This window comes from Oreochromis niloticus, linkage group LG20, assembly GCF_001858045.2.
Source record: "Oreochromis niloticus isolate F11D_XX linkage group LG20, O_niloticus_UMD_NMBU, whole genome shotgun sequence".
NCBI classification, from domain to species: domain Eukaryota; kingdom Metazoa; phylum Chordata; class Actinopteri; order Cichliformes; family Cichlidae; genus Oreochromis; species Oreochromis niloticus.
Genome location: NC_031984.2, coordinates 20,962,624 through 20,984,086, shown reverse-complemented (window position 1 = coordinate 20,984,086; position 21,463 = coordinate 20,962,624). Strand labels below are relative to the sequence as shown.

At 39.5% G+C, this 21,463-nt stretch overlaps 1 protein-coding gene across 1 annotated transcript; it reads right to left on the bottom strand.

Moving 5' to 3' along the window:
* Positions 1–13,489: 13,489 nt before the first annotated feature.
* adora1b (adenosine A1 receptor b) lies at positions 13,490–20,011 on the bottom strand. Its single transcript, XM_003448214.5, has 2 exons — positions 18,876–20,011; positions 13,490–17,276 (listed from the first exon to the last, which is right to left on the bottom strand). Exons 1-2 carry the CDS (start codon positions 19,214–19,216, stop codon positions 16,493–16,495), a joined length of 1,125 nt encoding a protein of 374 aa, XP_003448262.1. The 5' UTR covers positions 19,217–20,011; the 3' UTR covers positions 13,490–16,492.
* Between the last annotated feature and the right edge of the window lie 1,452 nt (positions 20,012–21,463).

The window sequence follows — 21,463 nt, the reverse complement described above, 5'->3', positions numbered from 1 at the left end:
GATCCTTGTATTTATACATCAAAAAAACTCTTAGTCACCTGACCTTATTCCCCTCCCACACAAAAACCTCATCCCTCCTACATACAGTACATCTTGGCAAACTGCATTAGTTGAATGAACATAGGGAATTTCCAAATATCTACTTTTAGCTTTACGTATAACAGCTAATGAGTGACTGACCTAATGTAGTTTTGGGGAGATTTGTCAGACTGGAAATGAGTGTTACAGACTGACTACCTGGCAATGGCTGATAAGACCAATTTTGGTAAACAGCAATGCTTGTTTTGTGTTTTGATTTTAAAAAAAAAGATAATAATGTATGATGCCAGATACCCACAAAAGTAATTAGGAAATGATGAAGTACTTCGAAAGTTTTATGTGTTTTCAGCCATTCAAAAATCACCATAAAAATTTGTAAAAACCATTCAGGAAATAACAAAAGAGATTAACACCATTAAAAAAAATAAACAAAAGGTTAAATTTGAACATTGAAGTTTTTTTTTTAATTTGTATTTTTAAAGCATAACACACTCATCGTGTTATCATGAGACTCAGCTAGACACTTCTGTTATTTATGCTCAAATTATTGATATAAAAAGATGTCTGGTTCCACTTTTTTCATAAATACAACTTGTTTCCTCTTTTTGTTAAGTTTTGAAACCAAAGGAAACATCAAACTAGGTCAAGCCAGACGCAGGATCGCATTTAAAACTTGGAAAGAAAATGTTGCTTTGTTACGGCAGTAACCTAATGATTTCTTGTATTTGCTGCATTAAGCATTAGTATGTATCATCATAAATGGTAATATTGAAATCAGCACACACTCACATTTGCATCCTTTGCAGTTTACATGCTTTTTTTGTTTTTCTTCTTTTGCGGTTCAGATTTTTGGGAACTACCTGCTTCATGCACAAGTGCTGGTGCAACATCTTCAATTGCTTTATTCCCAAAATGACTCAATTCATTAGCAATCACTAACATGTCCTATTTGGCAACAAGCACTGCGTCAAATGTTTTTGTATTTTTCCCATAAAGAGGACCTTGCTTTTCTAGTTCTCATGCATGCATTGATTTCATAACAATTTGAGACGTGAGTGAAAAACACCAAAACACAGATATGAATTAAGGAAAACTTGTTTTTTAATCTTTAATCTTTAGAGAGTGCCAACTATGTGTACTGCTGTGTGCATGCTGAACCATGAAATGTTGATATTTTGGGAGATGTGAATATCAAGGTGGGAGAGGATGTGTCTCAGCCAGCATGCCATGACTCACTTGTTCCCACATGAATGGTCAAGACTGCAGATATGGGGCTTTTTGTCAGTGAACACATCCTTTCTACTGTGCAAACATGTTTACTTAGTACCTTTGCAGATGCAGGAAAATAAACAACTCATTTTGCAGAGTCAAAATGAGTTGTGTAAAAAGCAGAGAGGGTATGTCTTGTCCAAGAACTTGAGAATAATGTTTTACTAAGTAAAGTGGGTGACTATAAGATCAGTTGGCTGTAAATAGAACTAGACTGAGTTTTAAACTTGGAAATGCGAAGAACTGCATGCACATCCTGTGACTTAAAGCTGTTGGGTTACCTTTTTTGGTAAAGGAAATGGTGTTCATACGGTATTACTGAAGAGGAGGGTTGAAATTTTGGACCTGTGGTTTATTGAGGAAGATGTATGGTTTCCTGGTGCGGTTGATGCTTCATATTCATTTTGACACATACATCCTTTGTCTGCCATTTGGTAATGTATTGTTGACGTACACCAGAAATGATGTAATCTTCTCATTAAGAACATATTTGTAATTCTTCATCTGCAATTCGCTTTGTTTTTTCCTTGAACAGCAGCAGTAATGGTCCACATCTTTCACATATCAGTAAAACTTCCAGGCCATTTACCTGTGCCATTAAAGTCACATGAAAAAGACAGTGCACACTTTTTGACTTCTAAGGTTAAGTATCACGAGAATCTTTAGAATGATTAAATACAACCTCATGAGAAAAATGTATTTAACAAAGATTAGGCCAAAATGCAGAAACAGTGTGTGGAAACTAAGTACTGATTTCATAGGAATTAAGAAATAGCAGCGAAAGAGGGAAGACATCAGCAAAAATCTTTGAGAAGAGTTTTATTTGATGATGATTTCCCATTAATGTCAGCAAGTCCATCGTGTGAAAAGTGGAAAGCATTTAAGTCTTCCATACATCCCACCAAAATCAACCCAAGGTCAGACAGTGCAACACTCAGAGAAACCCAGAAGCTACATCTCACACTCTACAGCCTTTAGTTAGCATGTTAAATGTTTAAGTTCATGACTAACAAAAAGTATTCTAGAGTCAAATATGAGACCATCACACTGGGTCATGCAACAGGACAATGGTCCCAATCACACCAGCTAATCTAAAACAGTGTGGCTGACAAAGAAAAGAATCAAGGTGTTGAAACGACCCACTCAAAGTCTAGATTTCAACCTGACTAGAATGGTGTGGCAAGACCTTAAGAGAGCGGCGTGTTACCAGATGCCCACAAATCTCAGCGAACTGAAGCAATGCTGGAAAGAAAAATAAGCCGAAATTCCCCCACGATGATGTGAGAGAATGATAAATCCTCTTACATCACTGAAGACAATCACTTCAAGCTGAAAAGTTGCTTTTGCTGCAAAGCTGGTTCTACAAGCTTTTGAGTCACAGGGTGCCGTTTCTGCATTTGTTTTGGTTATTGTTAAATAAATAATGATATGGCACAAGACAGTATGCCATTCATTATTGTTCATTTCAGTATTTAAATAATTTTAGTACCTGAACAGAACCAATTTTTATATTATGTCCTGATATGTAAAACCTTAGAACTGAAAGATGATGTACTCTGTTTTTAATGTGTATATTTTACATTGTTGTGTAAAGAGTTCATACCTGTAAATCTTTTAACAATGCTGTCTGGACCAGAATAGCAATAAGTAAATAAATAAATATTTTGCCACTTATATTGGCTCTTTTCTTGGACACATATCCTACCTTCCAAGTACATATATGAAAAATAGGCAGAACTCCAGTACAGTATTAAAACAGATATTTTAGGTTAGTCACAAAGGAGATGGAGGCTGGGTTTCAAAGTGGCTTCCAGGTGGCCAGCAACTGTAGGCACATTACATGGAACATTTGCAAGTTGAATGTGTAGAAATGTATCAGCTGAGCCATTAGCCATTAGCTTATATGTGCTGGCAGTTGATCTACCGCGACTGTGTCTGAGCTTGAAATCTTTGGCCTTCTTGAACTAACATTATGGTCAATTTGATTTAAGAAGAATGAAAAATGTCAGTGTTCCAAATTTTATGACATTTGTTGCCTTTACTGACTCCTACTAACAAACCCAACCCATGTTATTGCAAATTAACTGAAAAATGTACCCGTCTAAAATGTCTCATCTTGCCAGCTACATTGTAGCGACATTGCATGCCCTGATATTCTGCTATTTCTTTGGGTTCACTGATTTTGTTTATTGCAGAATAAATCAGTTCTATTCAGCCTCAAAGCAGCAGCTGACATAAATCCTTCTTTAATGTAATGCCCCTTTCCTCCCTTTTTTTCTTCATTTAACATGATCTAAAGGTTATTTCTGCTTATTTGTAGCTCCTGAGAGGATTCCTAGATCTCGTTTCAAAACATCTGCCTCTGATTTCACATGGCGTCAAAGGTTTAATGAACATGGCTCCATGCATTTTAACAAATGCCACATTTCATTTGGTTTCACCACTGTGCTCCCAAAAGGAGGGAGGTGGCCGCCTGCGTCAGCACTGAACTGGATAATATCAGAGTGGAGTTGCTAGACCCTCACAGCTAAAGTGGGTTGGATTTTTTTGATTAGGTTTACTGTGCAAAAGACTAACTTATGTAATACCAAAAAAGTCATCATTTGTGGCCTCTGTGTATTTTCCCTCTGGTTGCTAAAAAACACACACACAGGCAGATACTATAAAAACATCATTTCACAGCCAAGAAATGTTTTGAATGTTGGCAGTTTTATGGTCAGCAGCAGCTTGAGGAGAAAACAGTGTGAGTGTTTCACCAAAGTGTAATTCATACCCTCATTTTTTCAGCCAGCCTGGATTCAATGTTTGCAGTTTTGCAACTTTGCCCTTAATTGTTAACATGCCCTGTTTACTTTAAAACTGCCTTGTTAAAGCAAATTGTTTATGTCTTATGGTATGTTACTAGCAGGCAGTTCACTTCCTGTCTGCAACAGTTGATGTGGTTCCTTGGCTAGCTTCCTTTTTCTGCTGTGTTGTATTTTATGACGACTGGCTTGCTGACATTGTGGTGGGATTCAGAGATTGTGCAACACTCAGGAGCATTACTTGGTTTGATGTGGAGGAAATGTAACCCCGTCACCAAGTCCAGGTTCTTTACACAGCCTGTGCTGAGTCTGCTGAGTCTTGCAGCTGTTCTGGGAATGGTTTTGTTTTTACGCAAGTTTATTTTGGTTTTCCAAGACAGGCTCTGTATTTCTTTCTTTTATTCTTGATCGCTCCACGTTCTTCAGTTCATTACTACAGTAGCAGTGAAACTAAAACAGTTTTAACCCGTATGTCTAATGTCTTGTCTCTGAATATCTGTAGCACTTCATAATTTGTCCAGATACTATGCGTGCTTGTGGGTGAAACTGTCACACTAAGATCATTGTAGCACAACACACATAACAAATGACGCAACCAAAACAAAAACTGATGAAAACAAGTCAACGCCAGGGGCGGAAACCATGTTGTGCCCTCCAAGCCCTCAAGGGTCACTCATATAACAACTTGTCTATAATGAGTCATAAGTCAGCGTGAAACACTTGACAGAAATATTTCCATGAACAGACTTTACACAGCTGCCATAAAGTTGATTAGAGTCATATGAATACGAGTGTAGGAGCACAGAAGGCTGGAAGTTTGACTCATGTCTCCCTGGATCAGTAGACAGGAGTAATTATTCTACTTCGTCAATGACAATCAGAATGCAGGCCATTAGTCACGTTTGGGAATATTTCTTGTTTAGTGGCACAATATTTTTCCATATCATGCTTTACTGTAAAAATCTAATAAAATGTTGTAAAAATTAGGAGATGGGAAAATGGATACAATTAAAATATACTTATTGCTATCTTCAACATCAGGGATTTTATATGCTGAAAAAACAATAATAGTGATGCTGACAATCCAAACGGTAGCAATTCATCCATTATCATGTTTACTCAAAAACAAACAACACGAAACACTTAAGTTCTTCTTCTTCAACTACTCCTCCTTTAACTTCTCCAAACTGTATAGGGTAATGTATTGCAGACTATGGTTGAGTTAATCCTGAATCTTTCTTCAGACTTCTGATGATGACAGGAGATGATGACTACACTGAGTCCTGACATGGGGAAATAAGTTTTAAAACACGGTGCAGTGCAAACCTGATCAAAGCAGTTCAAATTTGCCATGTTCACGGTCCAATTATTGTGTTATTTCCCTGGCACAGAGTCCATGATGACTGCTACAGTCATAGCCTTCCTCTGCGTCTCAGGTACTCTACAGGATTGGGACACACTGGCACTGATTAATGAAACAGGATGTGGCAGAGAAATCTCAGACCAACACGAGTACATGTAAACTGATGCTTGGTAATTACTTGCAGAAACAGCTCAAGTCTTTGAGAACATGTAGCTTTGTTCAAATGTCATGAAAGAAGTCACGAAGAGCGATGTATACTTTTACTTCATGTTTTTTTTTTTTAGATTAAAACATGAAACGGGGAGTCAGAAAAGGAGAAAAGGGCCACAGCAGGAAATGAACTGGGTATGCTGTGGTAGACATTCACGCCTTAACCCCTAGGCCACCATACGACCCCAGGGAGATATCATTTTAAATAATGCTGCAGGCAATTTGTATGAAGTACTGTCATTATATAATATCACTAAAAAGCAACAAAGGGGTTTGGCGGAGAGCCACTTGTGGAGGCAGACAGTGTCTGCTGCCACCGCAGAACAAGTTAAGGCAGGCGGAGTAATGTTGACTTTAAGGACAGCCATCTTTCACCACTACAACCATTAAAAGCTAATTACTCCCAGTCATAAGCAGTGGCCTTTTATGGGCGGGTGCCAACCAAAGCACAGCCACAAGGAGTGACACCATGGGCTATGGTGGGAGCTCTGATTGCCCTAAATATTATTTTGGATTGTTTAACTGCATATGGAGCAACGCCTTCGTAACTCTTATAAAGAGTTGTTTTTTTCAAATCTGCCACAAGCAACAGGAAAGGAAAAACAGTTAACCATTACTCTCCCGAAATGCAAAGCTGAGCACGGTAAAGTCTATTCAGCAGGTTTTTAAAAACCACAATTTCAGAAAAATGGGAAAAGAGTCGGGAATTTCCCTGTCCTCATTAAAAAAAAAAGTCCTGAGAAAAAAGCAGCTGATAGCAGGTGGGAAGTGAGTCAGACAGCACTTCAACTGCCTCTGCACATTTTACTTTAGACTTGTCGAGGCAGGCAATTATCCCTCCCTCTGATGTGTGTTTGCTGGTGTTTGCGCTTACTGTTACCATACGTGGGGCTGCAGGGGTTTGAACTCACACAGAATAAGATAAATGCAGCAGTTTCCTTCGGGGCAAAAACCTCGATTTGCACACAATATGTGTCATTTTCCAGCACTGCAGTAAACAACTCGAACCCTGGGTGGTTGTGGTTATACATATGCTCATGACTCTTCCTGTGTCACTGAAGTGGACAGTACTGCATTCAGCGTAACATTTTACCATCACGAACTTGTTTAAAGTTGCCTGAGAAGTGGAGCAATAAAAAACACATTGTCTCTTCACAATGGGGACAGAATTTTAGGTCTAGTGACGGTATGTGGGTGAGCTTCTGTGGATGTGGGAAGATTTTCTGGAACATACTGTAGGATCAAGGTCAGATAGTCAAGAACTTCAAACAGCTGTTTCATGCTCAGAAACCAAAGGACAACAAAATTCTTGTTTGTGATCAAAAAGAGAGATGATATCCTGCCTTAAAATTGTGCAAAATCTTGATTTAGTTTTTTTTTCTTACCTTGCTGAATTGTACAAAGAACATTGCCAAGTTAAACAACACATGTTCTTTCATAGCTAAGAACTCTGCATCATATAAGCAGCAAAGTTTACCATGCTATTATGTGTAGCAGTGCTGTGTTTTCTTTTCCCTGTGCCCCCCCCCCCACACTTTTTTTTTATAATTAGTCCCTGTAACGGAGCCAAGCAGGTCTTTGGAGCTGTCATCAAAAATATTTTAGATAAAAAACACTGATCTGTCCTTCAGAACCTGCAGGAGATGCTTAATTAGGAAGCCGGAAGTCAGCCAAATCAGTAGCGGCTTCTCCTGGCACCACCACGTTTTAATAAACTTAATACTAAATGCATCTTCACCAGTAGGTGGCACTCTGGCATAAGGACAGTCAGTGAGGACAAAGGACAGCACTCTGGTATGGGGAATTAGTGTCAGAAAGAAAATGCACCACTAAGCTTTAACAGCCATACTGTCTATTGATCTCTTATTTACCCAAAGAAGTGAATTGCGGAGCTAACAAAGCAGACAATCATCATTTCCTCAATCTGCTCCATAAAAATATCATTTTAAATCAATCCAGTGGATGATTTAGTGTATTTTCTCTTTAGTCTGGGTTCATACAGCAGGCAATGCCCTCCCTACATTTTACAGCCTGCTTCAAGGCTGTGTTGTCAACATCCTGGTGCAGAGATGAGCTTTTTCTTCTTTCGTCAAAAAAAAAAAAAAACAACAAAAGGAGATAAAATATTGATACTGTTCTAATTTTGTAGGCCTTTTTTGGTGAATAATTGATTGTTACTGGAATGTAGCTTGTTTAACTGCATCGATTTCCTTCCACCGATTTATTGAAGCAGTTTCATTAATGCTCTGAGATTGCGCTGGTTTTCTGTTAAAACACCTTTATGTTTATTTTGCAGTGACACAGGATGTCACTTAATCACCGTGCTGTAATTGCTCTCCGACATACTGCCAGTAATATGCTGCATATCATTACATTTTAATAGGCAATGTTCGGTTGATACTGAATGCAAATTTTCCATCTGCTGCAAATTTTCATCCACACATTTTTTTGGGGGGGTGTTTTTTTTTTTTTTTTTCATCTGCTCATTTATGTTCATTGATGTGAATGCAGCCTCTCATTAGCTGCAGTGCCAACCAGGAATTGATGCTCCCAAACTGCTGCATCACAACGCAGAGGAGTCTGACACAGATGTTCTTGCAGCGGAGGCGGTATTGGTGGCCTTGTTTTTATGACTGATTGCTTCTCTGTGAAGTCGCACATGCATAACAAAGTCAACAATAGACACGAGCATCATTCTGTGCTTTACTGTATAACACACGGTAGAGTGCTGGCATGACTTTACAGAACTGTTTGTCTTTGTTGGTGTTATCCTCATTTCATTTTTCAGAGGTCTGTTTCAGCTGCTCCCTGAGACAGATGTTGCTATCATGTATAAGTGTTTTGGTGAAGTGATGTGTTTCTTGTTGTGCAGCAGCACTGGGGGCAAAAGACACTTGCTTATTTATGATGCCTGATGAGATCCCAGGTAGATCAAACCTCTCCTCCATTTTTAATGAAAATGTTTCTTACAGGAGCGAATATGCAATCACTTCATCCTCTTTTGCTGGAGTTTAAGGGATAAGTGGAATAGCCATGTTGGTTAGAGGTTCAGCTCAATTTATTGACTGAAAACATGCGATAAAAATACAAAATAAAAGACAAAACCAGAGTTTGTGCACTTCTAAGCAGCTTGAGAGTCAATATTTGGAATCACCACCTTATTCTTCTACACAGCCTGAACTCTCTTAGACAAGCTCTTTCAATTCAATTCAATTTTATTTATATAGTGTCAAATCAAACAGTTGCTTCAAGGCACTTTTTAAGGCAAAGACCTTACAATAGTATATAATGTAACGTATCTTTGAGGAATAGTTTTCCAGGCTTCCTTAAGGATATTCAAACTCACTTTTGGATGTTAGCTTCCTTTAGGTGATCACACACTGCTTTAATAATGTTGAGGTCTGGGGAGGCCAATCCACGACTGATAGTGAAACACTGTCTTTTCTGTCCAAGTATTCTTTTACTGTATGACAGTGTGGCTTTAGTACTTTTCTGCGTTCACAATTCAATCAGTTTTGACAAGATCAACAACCACATTGGCAGAAATGCTGCTCCAAACTGTGACAGTGTCATGTGAAGCGATGTGGCAGGCAAGTTTCGAACAGACGTTGAACAGAAACCAAACCTTTATTCTGGCTGAACTAAACTAGTCAACTGTGATCCAGACAAAATACAAAGGAGGGGATACACTTATTGGAGGAAACAGCAACAAGAAGCAGGGAAAAACACAGCAAAGTAGAATGAGGGACAGCGCCACAAAGAACAGAATCAAACCGAGACCTCATACACACATGAGGTAACGGCAAAGCAAAGACGCCTGGGGAACAGAGCTGAACAGAATCCAACTGCTGAACCAAGGGAAGCAAAATGCACACAGGATGAAAGACTACCAAAATAAGACAGAACACAAAATAAAATAACAGAACACGGGAACAGAAATGCAGATTTGACACAAAGACAGAAAGGGAAACACACAGAAACATGATAGACTTCATACAGTGATGCTAGGAAGCAAACACAGAGACAAGACCAGGACAGACTGAACACAAAAAGGTAACATAAACCAAGGAACAGAACAAAACTCAGAGGTGCTGGGAAGCTATACTCAAAGGATGAAACGATATAGAACTAGAGCCTAAATGACTTCATAAACCCAAAAATGAACCCAAAAAACTCAAAACACTGGGTCATTGAACCAGGAACCATCAGAGACAGAGGCTCCACCATGTTTTACAGATGGTTCAACCCAGACAATTACCAACAGGGAGAAATAATATATTTACAGCCAAGAAGTTGGTAGTGAGCAAAAAAACCCTATAGAGTATATTCAAGGGTCCTTAATCATCAGAAACTTTTAAGCTAGGCAACTAATGTGTAATGATGGCTGTTTAAACACTTTCCCAAGATTAAAATAAAATATTTCCCTTTGCTGTTACTGCAGCTTACTGCAACTTCTGCATGTGTGCCCTTTTCATGCTATTGTCTATTACATGTCTATTACACATTTTGTCTGTTACACATTTTGCCGTGATATTGGGTTGGATAGTTGTAGACACTCACTGTTCTATCTTTCTCTGAACTCGTCCAAGCATACTGATGGTCATTTGAACCTAAATCAAACTTGGATTAATCCCTCCCTAAGACCAGTTTCCACTGACTTTAAGGATATGACTTTCAGATAATGTTCTTCTGCTGTAGAACATACTGTACAGCATTACCATTTTTTTATGCTTGAGCGATTCATAGTAGGTAAGTGTTAAGTGATTTAGCAAATAAAAAAACAAACAAATTTCCCTGAAATTGTCAGACTGGGCTGTAAATGAGTGAATTCACAGCCAGTATCCAAACAAATACTGGGAGAGACCTTGAGAAAACCTGGAGAATTATTGCTCAAGAGCAAATAGTTCTCCAGGCTTTCTGTTTGCAAAAGAGTGTTTTTAAGAAGGTCTGCCTCCTAGGGCCAGTGGTGACTCAGAGCTGGCCATCTACAAATCTGAAGGCTGGTAGATCACTTCCTGGCTTCTCCAGTCCACGTGTATTCTTGGGAAAGATGCTGAACCCCCACTTGCTCTTGATGCATTCATTAATGTGTATGTGTATGTGTGTGTGTGTGTGTGTGTGTGTGTGTGTGTGTGTGTGTGTGTTTGCATGTGAATGTTAGATTAAAAAAACTGCTTAGGCATAGATGTAAACACTGCATGATTGTGTGTGTGATTGAGTGAATGAGAATTGTGGAAAAAAGCCCTTGAGTGGTGGCTCAAGATTTTTGCACAGTACTGTGCGTGTATGTATGTTTCACCAGAAGAGCCAAAGCACACTTGTTATTATGGTACTCTGTACTCTATTAATTTGAGTACTCTGTACTCCATTAATTCATGTATTTTTAAATACATCATTACTGTAATGAACAGAACTGTCTTTGGAAATGTGAACCAATCAATATAAAACTGTGAAAATGTATTGTGTGTAAACTTGTGGTTTCATAAAGTGGTTCAACTCTTGTCCAAGCCATTGACTCCTTGCAGAAAGCCTTTTTTGCTGTCCAGCACTGATTACTTCAGCTTAAACTTGTTCTCAACGCAGACAAAACATGTTGTTTTCTAAATCAAGGAATTGGGCCCAAACAATCCCATCAGTAACCACTCTTGAAGGTAATAAAATAGAGTTGGTTCACACCTATAAATATCTGGGAATCATAATTGATGACTCGCTTACCTTCAAACCACATGTAGAGAATCTTGTGAAAAATCTGAAGGTAAAACTGAGATTTTATTTTCAAAATAAGTTGTGTTTCTCTTTTAATACAAAGAAGTGGCTTGTTGCTGCAACATTCTTGCCTGTGCTGGATTATGGTGATATTCTATATATGGATGCTTCTGCTCAATGTCTTTGAATGGCTGATACTGTGTATCATGCTTCTCTGAGGTTCATCACTAACCATAAATTTCAGACTCACCACTGTGAGTTATACTCTCAGGTAGGATGGCCTGCTTTGGTAAGTCGGAGGAACTCCCATTTACACAGTTTTATATATAAGGCGATACTTGGGTGCTGCCTTCTTATATATGTTCCCTGCTTGCAGTGAAACATGCTGGTTGGTATTCTCTTCGTCCGCATGGTTACTTGTTGCTTTCTGTTCCATTTGCCCGAACTGAATTTGGTAAAAGAGCTTTTGTCCATTTAGCACCCTTGGCTTGGAACAAACTGCAGAACGAATGGAAAATGGCTGAATTCATTTCATTAAGTGCTTTTAAATCTAAACTACGAATCCTTGAGGCCAAGTCCATAACATGCAACTGTTTCAATTAGATTGATTGTCATTTTAACTATTTTTTTAACTTTATTGAATTTTACTGAATTTTATTTTTATTTTTTCATTTATTTTTGCATGTGTGTTGTTGCTGCCTGTGCTTAATTGAGTAGTTCCTGTAAATGTGAGACACTTGCTGCTGCCTATCTTGGCCAGGTCTCCCTTGAAAAAGAGGTTTTTAATCTCAATGGGATCTTCTTGGTTAAATAAAGGTTAATAATAATAAAAAAAGTCAATGATAGCTTTGCTCTAAGTATCAGTTTTTCTTATGAATGATGAACCGTGTGAATACATATCTCTCTCTTCTTTCTCAGGCCTTGTGGTTAACACTAACATTAGCCCAAGGACGGTATGTCACTGCAGGGAAAGGTCACTGCTCTAATAGAAATACACAGCTCCAGTATTGCCTTCCTCCTCCAGTCTCTGGCATTCTTATCTGAAGTCTCCTTTCACTTAATATTTAATCTTTTCATTGAAGCAAATATGATAAGAACAGGGCCACAGAGCAAGCTATTATGAATCATTATATTGAACAGTTTATTGGCTTTCTGTTTAACATCATGTCATATAAAATTGCACACACAGCATCCACTGTAGCGATTATACACATGTCATATCAGAAAGAAGCGAGTGGAGTTACTCTTTTGACAGCTTTCAAGGATAAACCCTTGCAGACACAGCACAGTGTGAGTAGTCCTTATTTGTGCTGCCTGGTCTTTTTCAGAACTTCAAAAGTCTTTTAATATCAAAGAAACTCATAGACTGAGAAGAAAGAAGAGAGAAGAAATGCTGTGTGAACAGTGACAGCTGTCAACTGTTATCTTAAAGCCACCCACTGCATTATTCTACAAAATTAATGAGAACTGTGACAGCGCTGATAAGCCGCAGCAAGGTACCCGTAAGAAGCTGAGATATCCACCAATTCGAGCACTGATTGTTGTGGAAAAAATTACAAGAGGATGACAAATGATCCAGAGGACTGAACAGACAGAACTTGTTTATGATCTTTTAATAGTACAACTGCATCCTTAGTTAACACGACTTTATATAAGGAAGAAACATAGGTGTAAGACCTATTAGTCCAGGTCTTTTAAAAATGCATTTACTGATGCTTTCGGCCACTTGAGAGTAGCAGAAATAAAATGTAAACACAAAACTGAAAACAGATGCTTATTAACACATCCAAAGATCAATTTGACCATATAATTGAACACCTGGTGCAATATTCCCTGTCCTTAGCTCTGGTATGGTCTTCAGTGACTCCTGAGGAATTATTTTAAGACTATTAGCCCTGAAATAATGGTGTGTTTTTGAAAGACATGAGACTGAACCTAACCAGGAAGGTTGGCTTCCGGAAAATTGAAACAAAAAGCAAAAGACTCAGAAATGACCTGTCAGTGTACCATTTTCACATACCGCTCAGCAGATACAGTTCTGTGTTTGACCCACTGCTGTACTGCGATTTGTGTAACTGATTAAATGAGTGGTCTGGGATTCAGCATATGATTTATTTTTCAATTACATCGTGGGGACAATCACTCTGTGAAACAACCCTTTATTTGAGTAAAAGAACTACATTTATGTAAGAAAACAGAGTTGACCAAAGTTTACAACCAAAATGTCTTTGACATCATACACATCCAGTCTCAGCCAAAGCACATTGAGAATGATCGAATCAAATGTTGATAAATTTTTATCTCTGGCTTAAAGTCACTGCTGGTTGTTTCTGTATTACTGTATAACTAAAAAACTGAGCAAAAATACATAAGCAATGTATGGAAAACTAAGTACACCCAGCTTATTAAATCACCTAGAGGAGTAAGTTCAAGTGCTACATCTTCTGTTTGAATTCATCAGTCTCATACATCATTGTGGAGGAATTTTGAACCGCTTCTCTTTAGTGTTTTCCTTTATTTCGTTGACGGTTGTGAGCATTTCTTGCTACACAGTTCTCTTAAGGCGTGACTGCAGCATTTCAATCAGACTGAGGTCTGACATCTTTCTTTTTCAGCCATTCTGATGTAGATCTTCTGGTTTGCTTGCAACTCTTGTTCTGTATAATGGCCCAATTTTCAGACTAACTTTAGCTTTCAGCCTCACATTTGGCTTTAGAATACTTTGACTTACAGAAAAGTGTTTGGTTTATTTATTTCAAGGTGCCCGGGTCCTGTGGCTACAAAACATGCTGTTATGCACAGCTAATATGCTGTCTTCAGTTTTCACCAAACATGGTGCTGTGTCCTGTACACTGTTACAGAGCTTTAACATCTTACATGCCTGCAGATTCTGAGGTGAAGCTCTTGTTTTTTTGTTTGTTTCTTTTTTTTTTTAAATTTATTTATTTATTGTTGATGGGCATCAACAATTGCTTCTCTAAGATTATTGCCGGTGTCTTTCCTCCTTGGCACTGTATCACACCTGAATGCTCCAGATCTGCACACTGCCAAAACTTCTGCTTTTATAGAGGTGCTCACACATGGTGATGATCACCTCCTCAAGTGCATTTTATTAGCAGCACTTACTGCTTCCAGTGTAATTTAGAAGCTAAGGAGCAGCTAAGGGTGTGCTTAATTATATTTCATTTTTCAGGCACTGCTTCTGCATTTTTGCTTTATTTTTCTTAAATAAATAAGGAGAGGTTGCAATATGTTTGGGTTGTTATTCACCTCAGGTTGTATTTTCTTAGGACTAGATGATGATTTATTATGTCCTGTTATGTAAAACCCTATAAATGTACTTTCTTTTTTTTACCATGACTGAATTGTGATGTTTTTACTGATGTGCACTGCACTGATGTTCTATGACTGATGATGGCATTCTTTGTGATTATTTCCTCTTTAATTTATAAAAAAAACATAACCAGATTCAATTTAAGTTTTAAAAAAATCATATTTACTGCTGAAAATGCTTTTTACTTTATAACCATATATCATAGAGCACATAGGCACTGTGCTCAGTAGTAACATTCAGACTAGGAATTATACATTTTATTAAAAAATATAAAATCATAAGACAAATATGTATATTTCACTATTCAGTGCTAATCAGAGCTGTAAACCCAGGCTTTAAATTGCATTAACTAAAAAAAAGACACATCTTTAAACATTTATTCATCCACTTTTCTCTTAAACGTATGTATTTACAGCCCACCGAGCCTCTACTTTGTAGGCATTTCACATGGGTGGAGTGCTTTACTGTTTCTGTTGACCTTGTCTTTTCAGTCAATCGAACATCAAGCTTCACTGTCTGCTCCTGCCTGTCAGATGTTTAAGACAGTGATAGAAATGCCTTAACCTTACAGAAGAGATTGTCACCAGTTTAGGAGAATGTCAGTGTCTTATCCCAAGCTCTGAGTCTTTTCCAGAGACAAAAGAAAGTTACTTTACATTCTCACACAGTCTTAAAGTCAGTGGCATTTACAATACTTACATTACTAAGCTACTCATGACCCAGTTTGGGCTAATGCGAAAAAAGTTCATCTTACAGAGTAGTACATACTCACCATCTTCAGGTTGTCATTTCTGGGTCAGTTAAAAGTGGAGCCCACACCAGTTCAGATAATGAATAAGGCCATGGCTGCTACTGTCTCTGGTGTTGAGATGTGATAATGTTGTTATTAATGTAAAAAGGGAAATCCCACTCTTACTATCAGATAAAAGACGCTGGTAGTAAGAGATCCACTCAAGGAGGAGGTTTAAGTGCATCTTGGGTTTTTCCCAGGTGACTTGCTGTCTTCCTTCTTCGACTCTCTTGCACGTAACACCTAAAAGGTTAAAACCTCTTGATGCATCCATCTGCTTGTTTTTTTTTTTATCCCTATTCATCGCTCCTTCTGCTATAGATTGATACTGCTGAATGACCGGGGGGGGGGCTCCTGCATAAAGGAGTTAAGGGGTTACAAAAAAGCTTTCTATCATAACACACTACACATTGTTGCCCAGTGAAGACCCTGAAGGAGATATGCTCATTCACAGCTGTGCTACTTTCAGTCCCATATTTACATTATTACATTCATAAATTTTTAGCCACTGTCACTTTAAACTTACACACAGTTATAGAGTAGTAAGAGTTGCCGCCTCCGTTGAATATATAAACGTTTAAGAAAGTTGCAATATCTGATTATCTCATACTGACCAACCACAATAACTTATATTGCACATCTTGTAATGTTTCCACCAACTGTTTCATCTAATTGAATAAAACAGTTAAAGCTCAGTGTTCTCAGTTTGTTACTAAGATAAACCAACAGTCACTGTAAGAAAAAGACTTCCATTATTTCAAGTTTATATGCAATCTCTTTTTTTGCTCTTTCTGACCAAACTTTCAGCATATACACTCGTCCTGAGTGAAGACAATTGCTCATCCAGTGATTTAACTGGCTCCCTTCCGCTAAGCATTGTAGCCCTGCGTAACAATGCATGTTACACGTTAGACGAGGAGAGAGCTATGCTTTGCCCACTGATCATTACTTCTCCAGGCGTCAGCTCTATCCTTTGCTTAGGCTGCATTCTGCCCCAGTAAGGATGGCTGTCCTTTATGTTTTTGAGGTGATTCGGCCTTCTGGTTTTGCTGCGGCTCAGACAGAGGCTGAGGTTTAGGGATTTCTGTCTGAGGAGAAAGAGGCGGTGTTGCCTGCTGTAGGTCTAACGTTGGCATCTCTTTCCTGTCACTGGCCTGGGTCTCCAGAGCCGATGTGTCCTTGCAGCAGAAGTACTGCTGCCAGATTTTCCGGAAGGCTGAGCGGAACTTCTTAATGCGGAAAGCGTAGACAATTGGGTTGACCGCAGAGTTGCCGTGGGTGAGCAGGATGGCAATGTAGAGGACGACTTTGGGCTTGTTACGCTCAGGACAAAAGAGTGTGATGCAGTTGATGATGTGGAGGGGGAGCCAACTCACAGCAAAGAGAAAGAGGACAAGAGCAAGGGATTTAGCAAGATTCAGCTCTTTGTCATAGTACCTGTTGGGGTCTGCGTGACTGGTGTTCAGCTTCTTATTGTTAAGCTGCTTGTGGATCATGTAGAAGATTTCTGCATAGATGAACAGCATGAGCAGCAGAGGTGGGAGCACCCAGCCAAAAAAGTTAAAATAGACCATGTAGTCCATGCTGATGACATTTTCAAACTTGCACGTGGTAATGAGGTCGGAGCTGATGGAGCCGTTCTCCTGGCAGCGCTTCAGGTTGTTCCAGCCTAACATGGGTGTGAGTCCCACAATAAACGCTACCGTCCAACATATCACGACTGCCAGTGCCGCTCGCCGAGGGGTCACCACCCGCTTATACCTACAGGAGTAAACAGCAGAGCGTCATGTCAGCACTTTCCCACATAGTATTGTTAGGGCATGCATGCTTTCATTCTTTGTACTTCATTTTTCATACTGTCAGTGTCCTTGGGCTGACAGAAGATGTGACTCACATCTTCACAACCACAACCCCCAATACACTTTGTAAAAAGGTCCTTGCAGCACATATTACCTTTTAAAATATGTTTCTGAAATTCTTATCTTTGATACTTGGCCTTTGCAAGACTGTTACTTTTTAATGAATTTCTTAAAACCAGAAATTGCTTTTAAAAAAAAGAAAAGAAAGAAAGAAAGAAAGCTGTTATCACATGCTGGATATTAAAGGTGTTGCAGGCTAGGCTTTCTCATTACTTTTAAGATTCTTTATGAAGAAGTAGCAAGAGGCAGACGAAGGTTTAAAAAGAGACAGAGGCTTAAAGGTCTTGTCACTGCTGTCTTGTCTTGTAAGTAAAAGATTTCAGGGACCACAACCTGATACTTGCCCCGAGGCAGGGATGAAAGTAGTTATCTGATACAGCTCATCATGGTAAGCCAGTGATTAGTCATTTTCAGATTACTAATGGTTAATGTTTAACATGTAGGATGTTTTGGCTGTAAAGAAAACACTCATATTACCACAGGCTGACCTTTGCTGAAGGGTAGCCTGAGGCAAAACAAGATTCTTCAATTTAGCCCAAATGTAGCAGGTGCCATGTGTAGGATGAGTATTGATTAGGGACCCAGACCTTAAGTGAGGTCTGTGTCAGAAGTGCAGAAAAAAAAATTAAATAAATAATTGAAAAACTGAGCCTGAAAGAGATCGGAAAAGATCAGGGCAGAGCATGCAGCAGATCATGTAATTTATGAAAATGTTACAATGCTGTATTAGCATATTGTTAAATATAGTCTCTGTGATGTGTGTTGGAAACAAGTGACAATTCCTGAGAAAATTTCTACTTGCGTAACCCGAGCAAGGACACCCAGATGCTGCTGTGACAGACAAACTTTACATGCAAAAGTCAAAAGTTAAAACTGATGTCAGAGTATTACTGTAAGCCTAGAAGACTTAATGGGATTTAAAAGGGGACAAGGGTCTGAGGCTTTCATAGACAATATTCTCACATAATTAATTTCTCTTTCCTTCTCGGCTTGTCCTTTTAGCTTTTCAACACCACTGCTTGTGCTTTTACTCCAGCCCAGAATGGCATGATGTGTACGCCACATACAAAGCGGGAGAAGCAAAGCTGACCACTTCTGTGTTACTATACACCTCTTCAGCACATTAGAGATCCTGATGACAGAAAGACTAATTAAAGTAGTTAATAGATTGGCCTTGCTCTGTTAAGCTGTCATGGGAAGGCGGATATATATGCATATAAAGAAACTGGCAGACTGGCAGCTTCCTGTATAGTGAAACGAGACCTATGGAGAAATCAATGAAACAGCACTGGAACTGTGCTGACTTCTGCTATCATTTCTGGTGAGTACCTCCAACAAATCTATCCCATTTTCATTCGCATCACTTCCCCACATTCCACAAATAATGCATGACTCAATCCCGTCCTTCATTTTATCCTTTGTGTTGCAAAAACGTCGTTACCTGGTCGGGATTTTGACCCTGAGATAGCGGTCAATTGCAATAGCCAAGAGGGCCAGGATCGAACTTTGCGTCAGCACCAGCACCGTGCACGCCACAAGCAGGCAGCTGTAAAAGTGAGTTTGGAGTCCGATGTTGATAGTAATGGCCAAAGGGATGACGAGTGCTCCCACTGCAATATCCGCCAGAGCCAGGGAGACAATAAAACAAAACGTGGTATCTCGCAACGATTTATTAATCTTCACCGCCCAGACCACCATCACATTCCCGATTACAGACGCCACAGCAATTACCACCTCCATTCCTATGTAGACTGAGTCCACTGAGAAGAGTGTCCCGGCCATCCTTGCAGATAATTTTGTCCTTAATAAGAGTGAGCTGCTTCAGTAACGGAGCTGTAAAATTAAAATTTAAAAAAAGCCAACAGAACAATCCTTGACTTTTTCTTCCTGTCAGTATAGAATTTTCCAAATGCGTCCCGCTGTTTCACATCACTCTCATCCTCCTGGTTAGCCAACGAGATTTAAGTTGAGAGAAAATCTAGTTATTATGACGATGATAAGCAGGTTAAGAGCCACAGTGTCTTAGAATAGGGTGTTTTCCTTTGGAGCAGGTGATTACGGTCCAGAGGCGGCTGTGCGTCGCTGCCGTTCTGCGTCCTGCGCTTTCACTTGGCGGAATACACCTGCTTCTTCTGAGAGGAGCATCCTTGCCATGCTTTGCGATTTATCCGGGAGGGCGCCTCGTGTTCATCACCTAGCTTTTGTCACTTTAATCTAGCAGTTTAAAAAAAAAATACACATCCAATGAGAAACTACCTGCTACAGAAAGGCTCGCACGGCTGCAGCTTCGACGCGGCGTAATTTCCGTCCACCTCCGCCTTTCTTTCTCTCTCCCCCGTGGCAATTTCAGTCAAAACAGAAATGCTCTTACTGAAAATAGCCGTGCGGTTTTTCTCGCCTTTCACGTGACATTGAGAGTTGCTTTCTTGGTTTCATTAGTCTTTTTTCCCTTCGGTGCGTGCGACTGCTTCGTTTTCCAAGGAGAAATTAAATGGTGTTAGCCTTCTGCAGGACCGTCCGAAAGAAGTGGAGCGAAGGGTGATTTGAACTCTCTGTAACGCCATGCATGCATTTCTCCCACGCCCTTTCGAAAACTAATAGACCTTGGTCACTCGCCCATTGTTCTGATAAGGCGTGAAGGAGTGAAACAGCCATATAACAAAGGCCATTGAAACTGCAGTACTACTGGAGTTAGGCACACGGTAGTAAGCCACTTATTTGGTTTTACTCCTTAAGCCACATACTAAAAACACATCAGATAGGAATATATCTGTAATAAAAAGAAATATTCAGGTCATTCTAAATATATCTTTATGCTGTAGACTTCAAAGGCCTGCACTCTCAGCTTGAGGCAAGCCCATCTGAAAAACTAATGGGATTTAAAATTGGAAACCTTGTGACTGATTTAGATCTATTGATCATCCTTTTAAAAAACCCTTTGCAGCTTTTTAAGTGGTTTCTGAAAACGGATATATCCTCCTTCAGAATCTGAAGCAGGAACAGGATCCCCATGGCACAATAACCTGCCCTGTTTCTTCCAGAGACATAAAGAACTTCGAGAAGCCAAGAACTACATAAAACTACAAACATCTTGTGTTAGCTCCCCAAGGTTCAAAGGTCAGCACCAGGTAGCAGTGTGAGTACTGACCACGGCATGCACAAATGACTGTGTAGTTTGGATTTGCAGGTGTCACAGATGGAGAACTGCAAACACTTGCTGTACTTGTTTCAGCTGATATTTACAGTGAAAACAAAAGGCAAAGTGGAGGTGGGGCTACTACTCTCCAGGATCCACACTGAGAGACAGAGATGACAGGGGGACCAACAGTCAGCAGGATTTCACTGAAGACAAGTCCAATCTGTGAGAAGCAGCATGGTGAAAACTGTCAGCATGATGTACAGAGGTCAGCCAATATAAGCAAGGAAGGAAGCAGCCATATGGCCCAGTTGCAGCGATTGGCTTGCGACTCACTAGGGACATTTTAATGAGCGTATGTGTGGTGGCAATGTTGAGGAAATCAATCATTATAGAGCAAATGGCATGAACTAATTCGCTTGGGTGGAAATGGCTGACATTCAAGATTCTGAATGTTTACACTTTGAAATAAGTCTCATTATCAAGGTCATATGCTCACAGTACTATTGTCTTCATCTACTTATCAATCAATAGTGTCATGGCTATGACAAACCCTGGTAAGCAGGAGCAAAGCAAGTTCAAGCGACACCCTCATTCCAGACTTTTCTCCCACACTTAACATGGCATACATAGACCTATAAATGCTGTCTGATCATGTTCACTGACGCCATCTTCACCGAAATGACCTGCTGAAACGCTTCAACTTTTTACGGCATCTCCCGCTAGCTAGGCCTTTACTGGATTACTTTCAGCAACCCTGAAATACTAACAGTTCAGTTACCCTCACTGCAGCGTCCACGCAGTTGTAAATGAGGAAATGCTTCAGTAAACATTTGTCAGATTTTGCCACCTGGGTTTGCGTGGCCACTGAAGTGAAGTGTGTCTCACCAGTA

What these genes read in the sequence shown, in the direction of transcription:
- adora1b (XM_003448214.5), bottom strand. Translation starts at nt 19,216, where the DNA reads ATGGCCGGGACACTCTTCTCAGTGGACTCAGTCTACATAGGAATGGAG. An exon ending in AGGGTCAAAATCCCGACCAG is followed by an intron (nt 17,277 to 18,875) that starts GTAACGACGTTT and finishes TTACTCCTGTAG; the next exon opens with GTATAAGCGGGTGGTGACCC.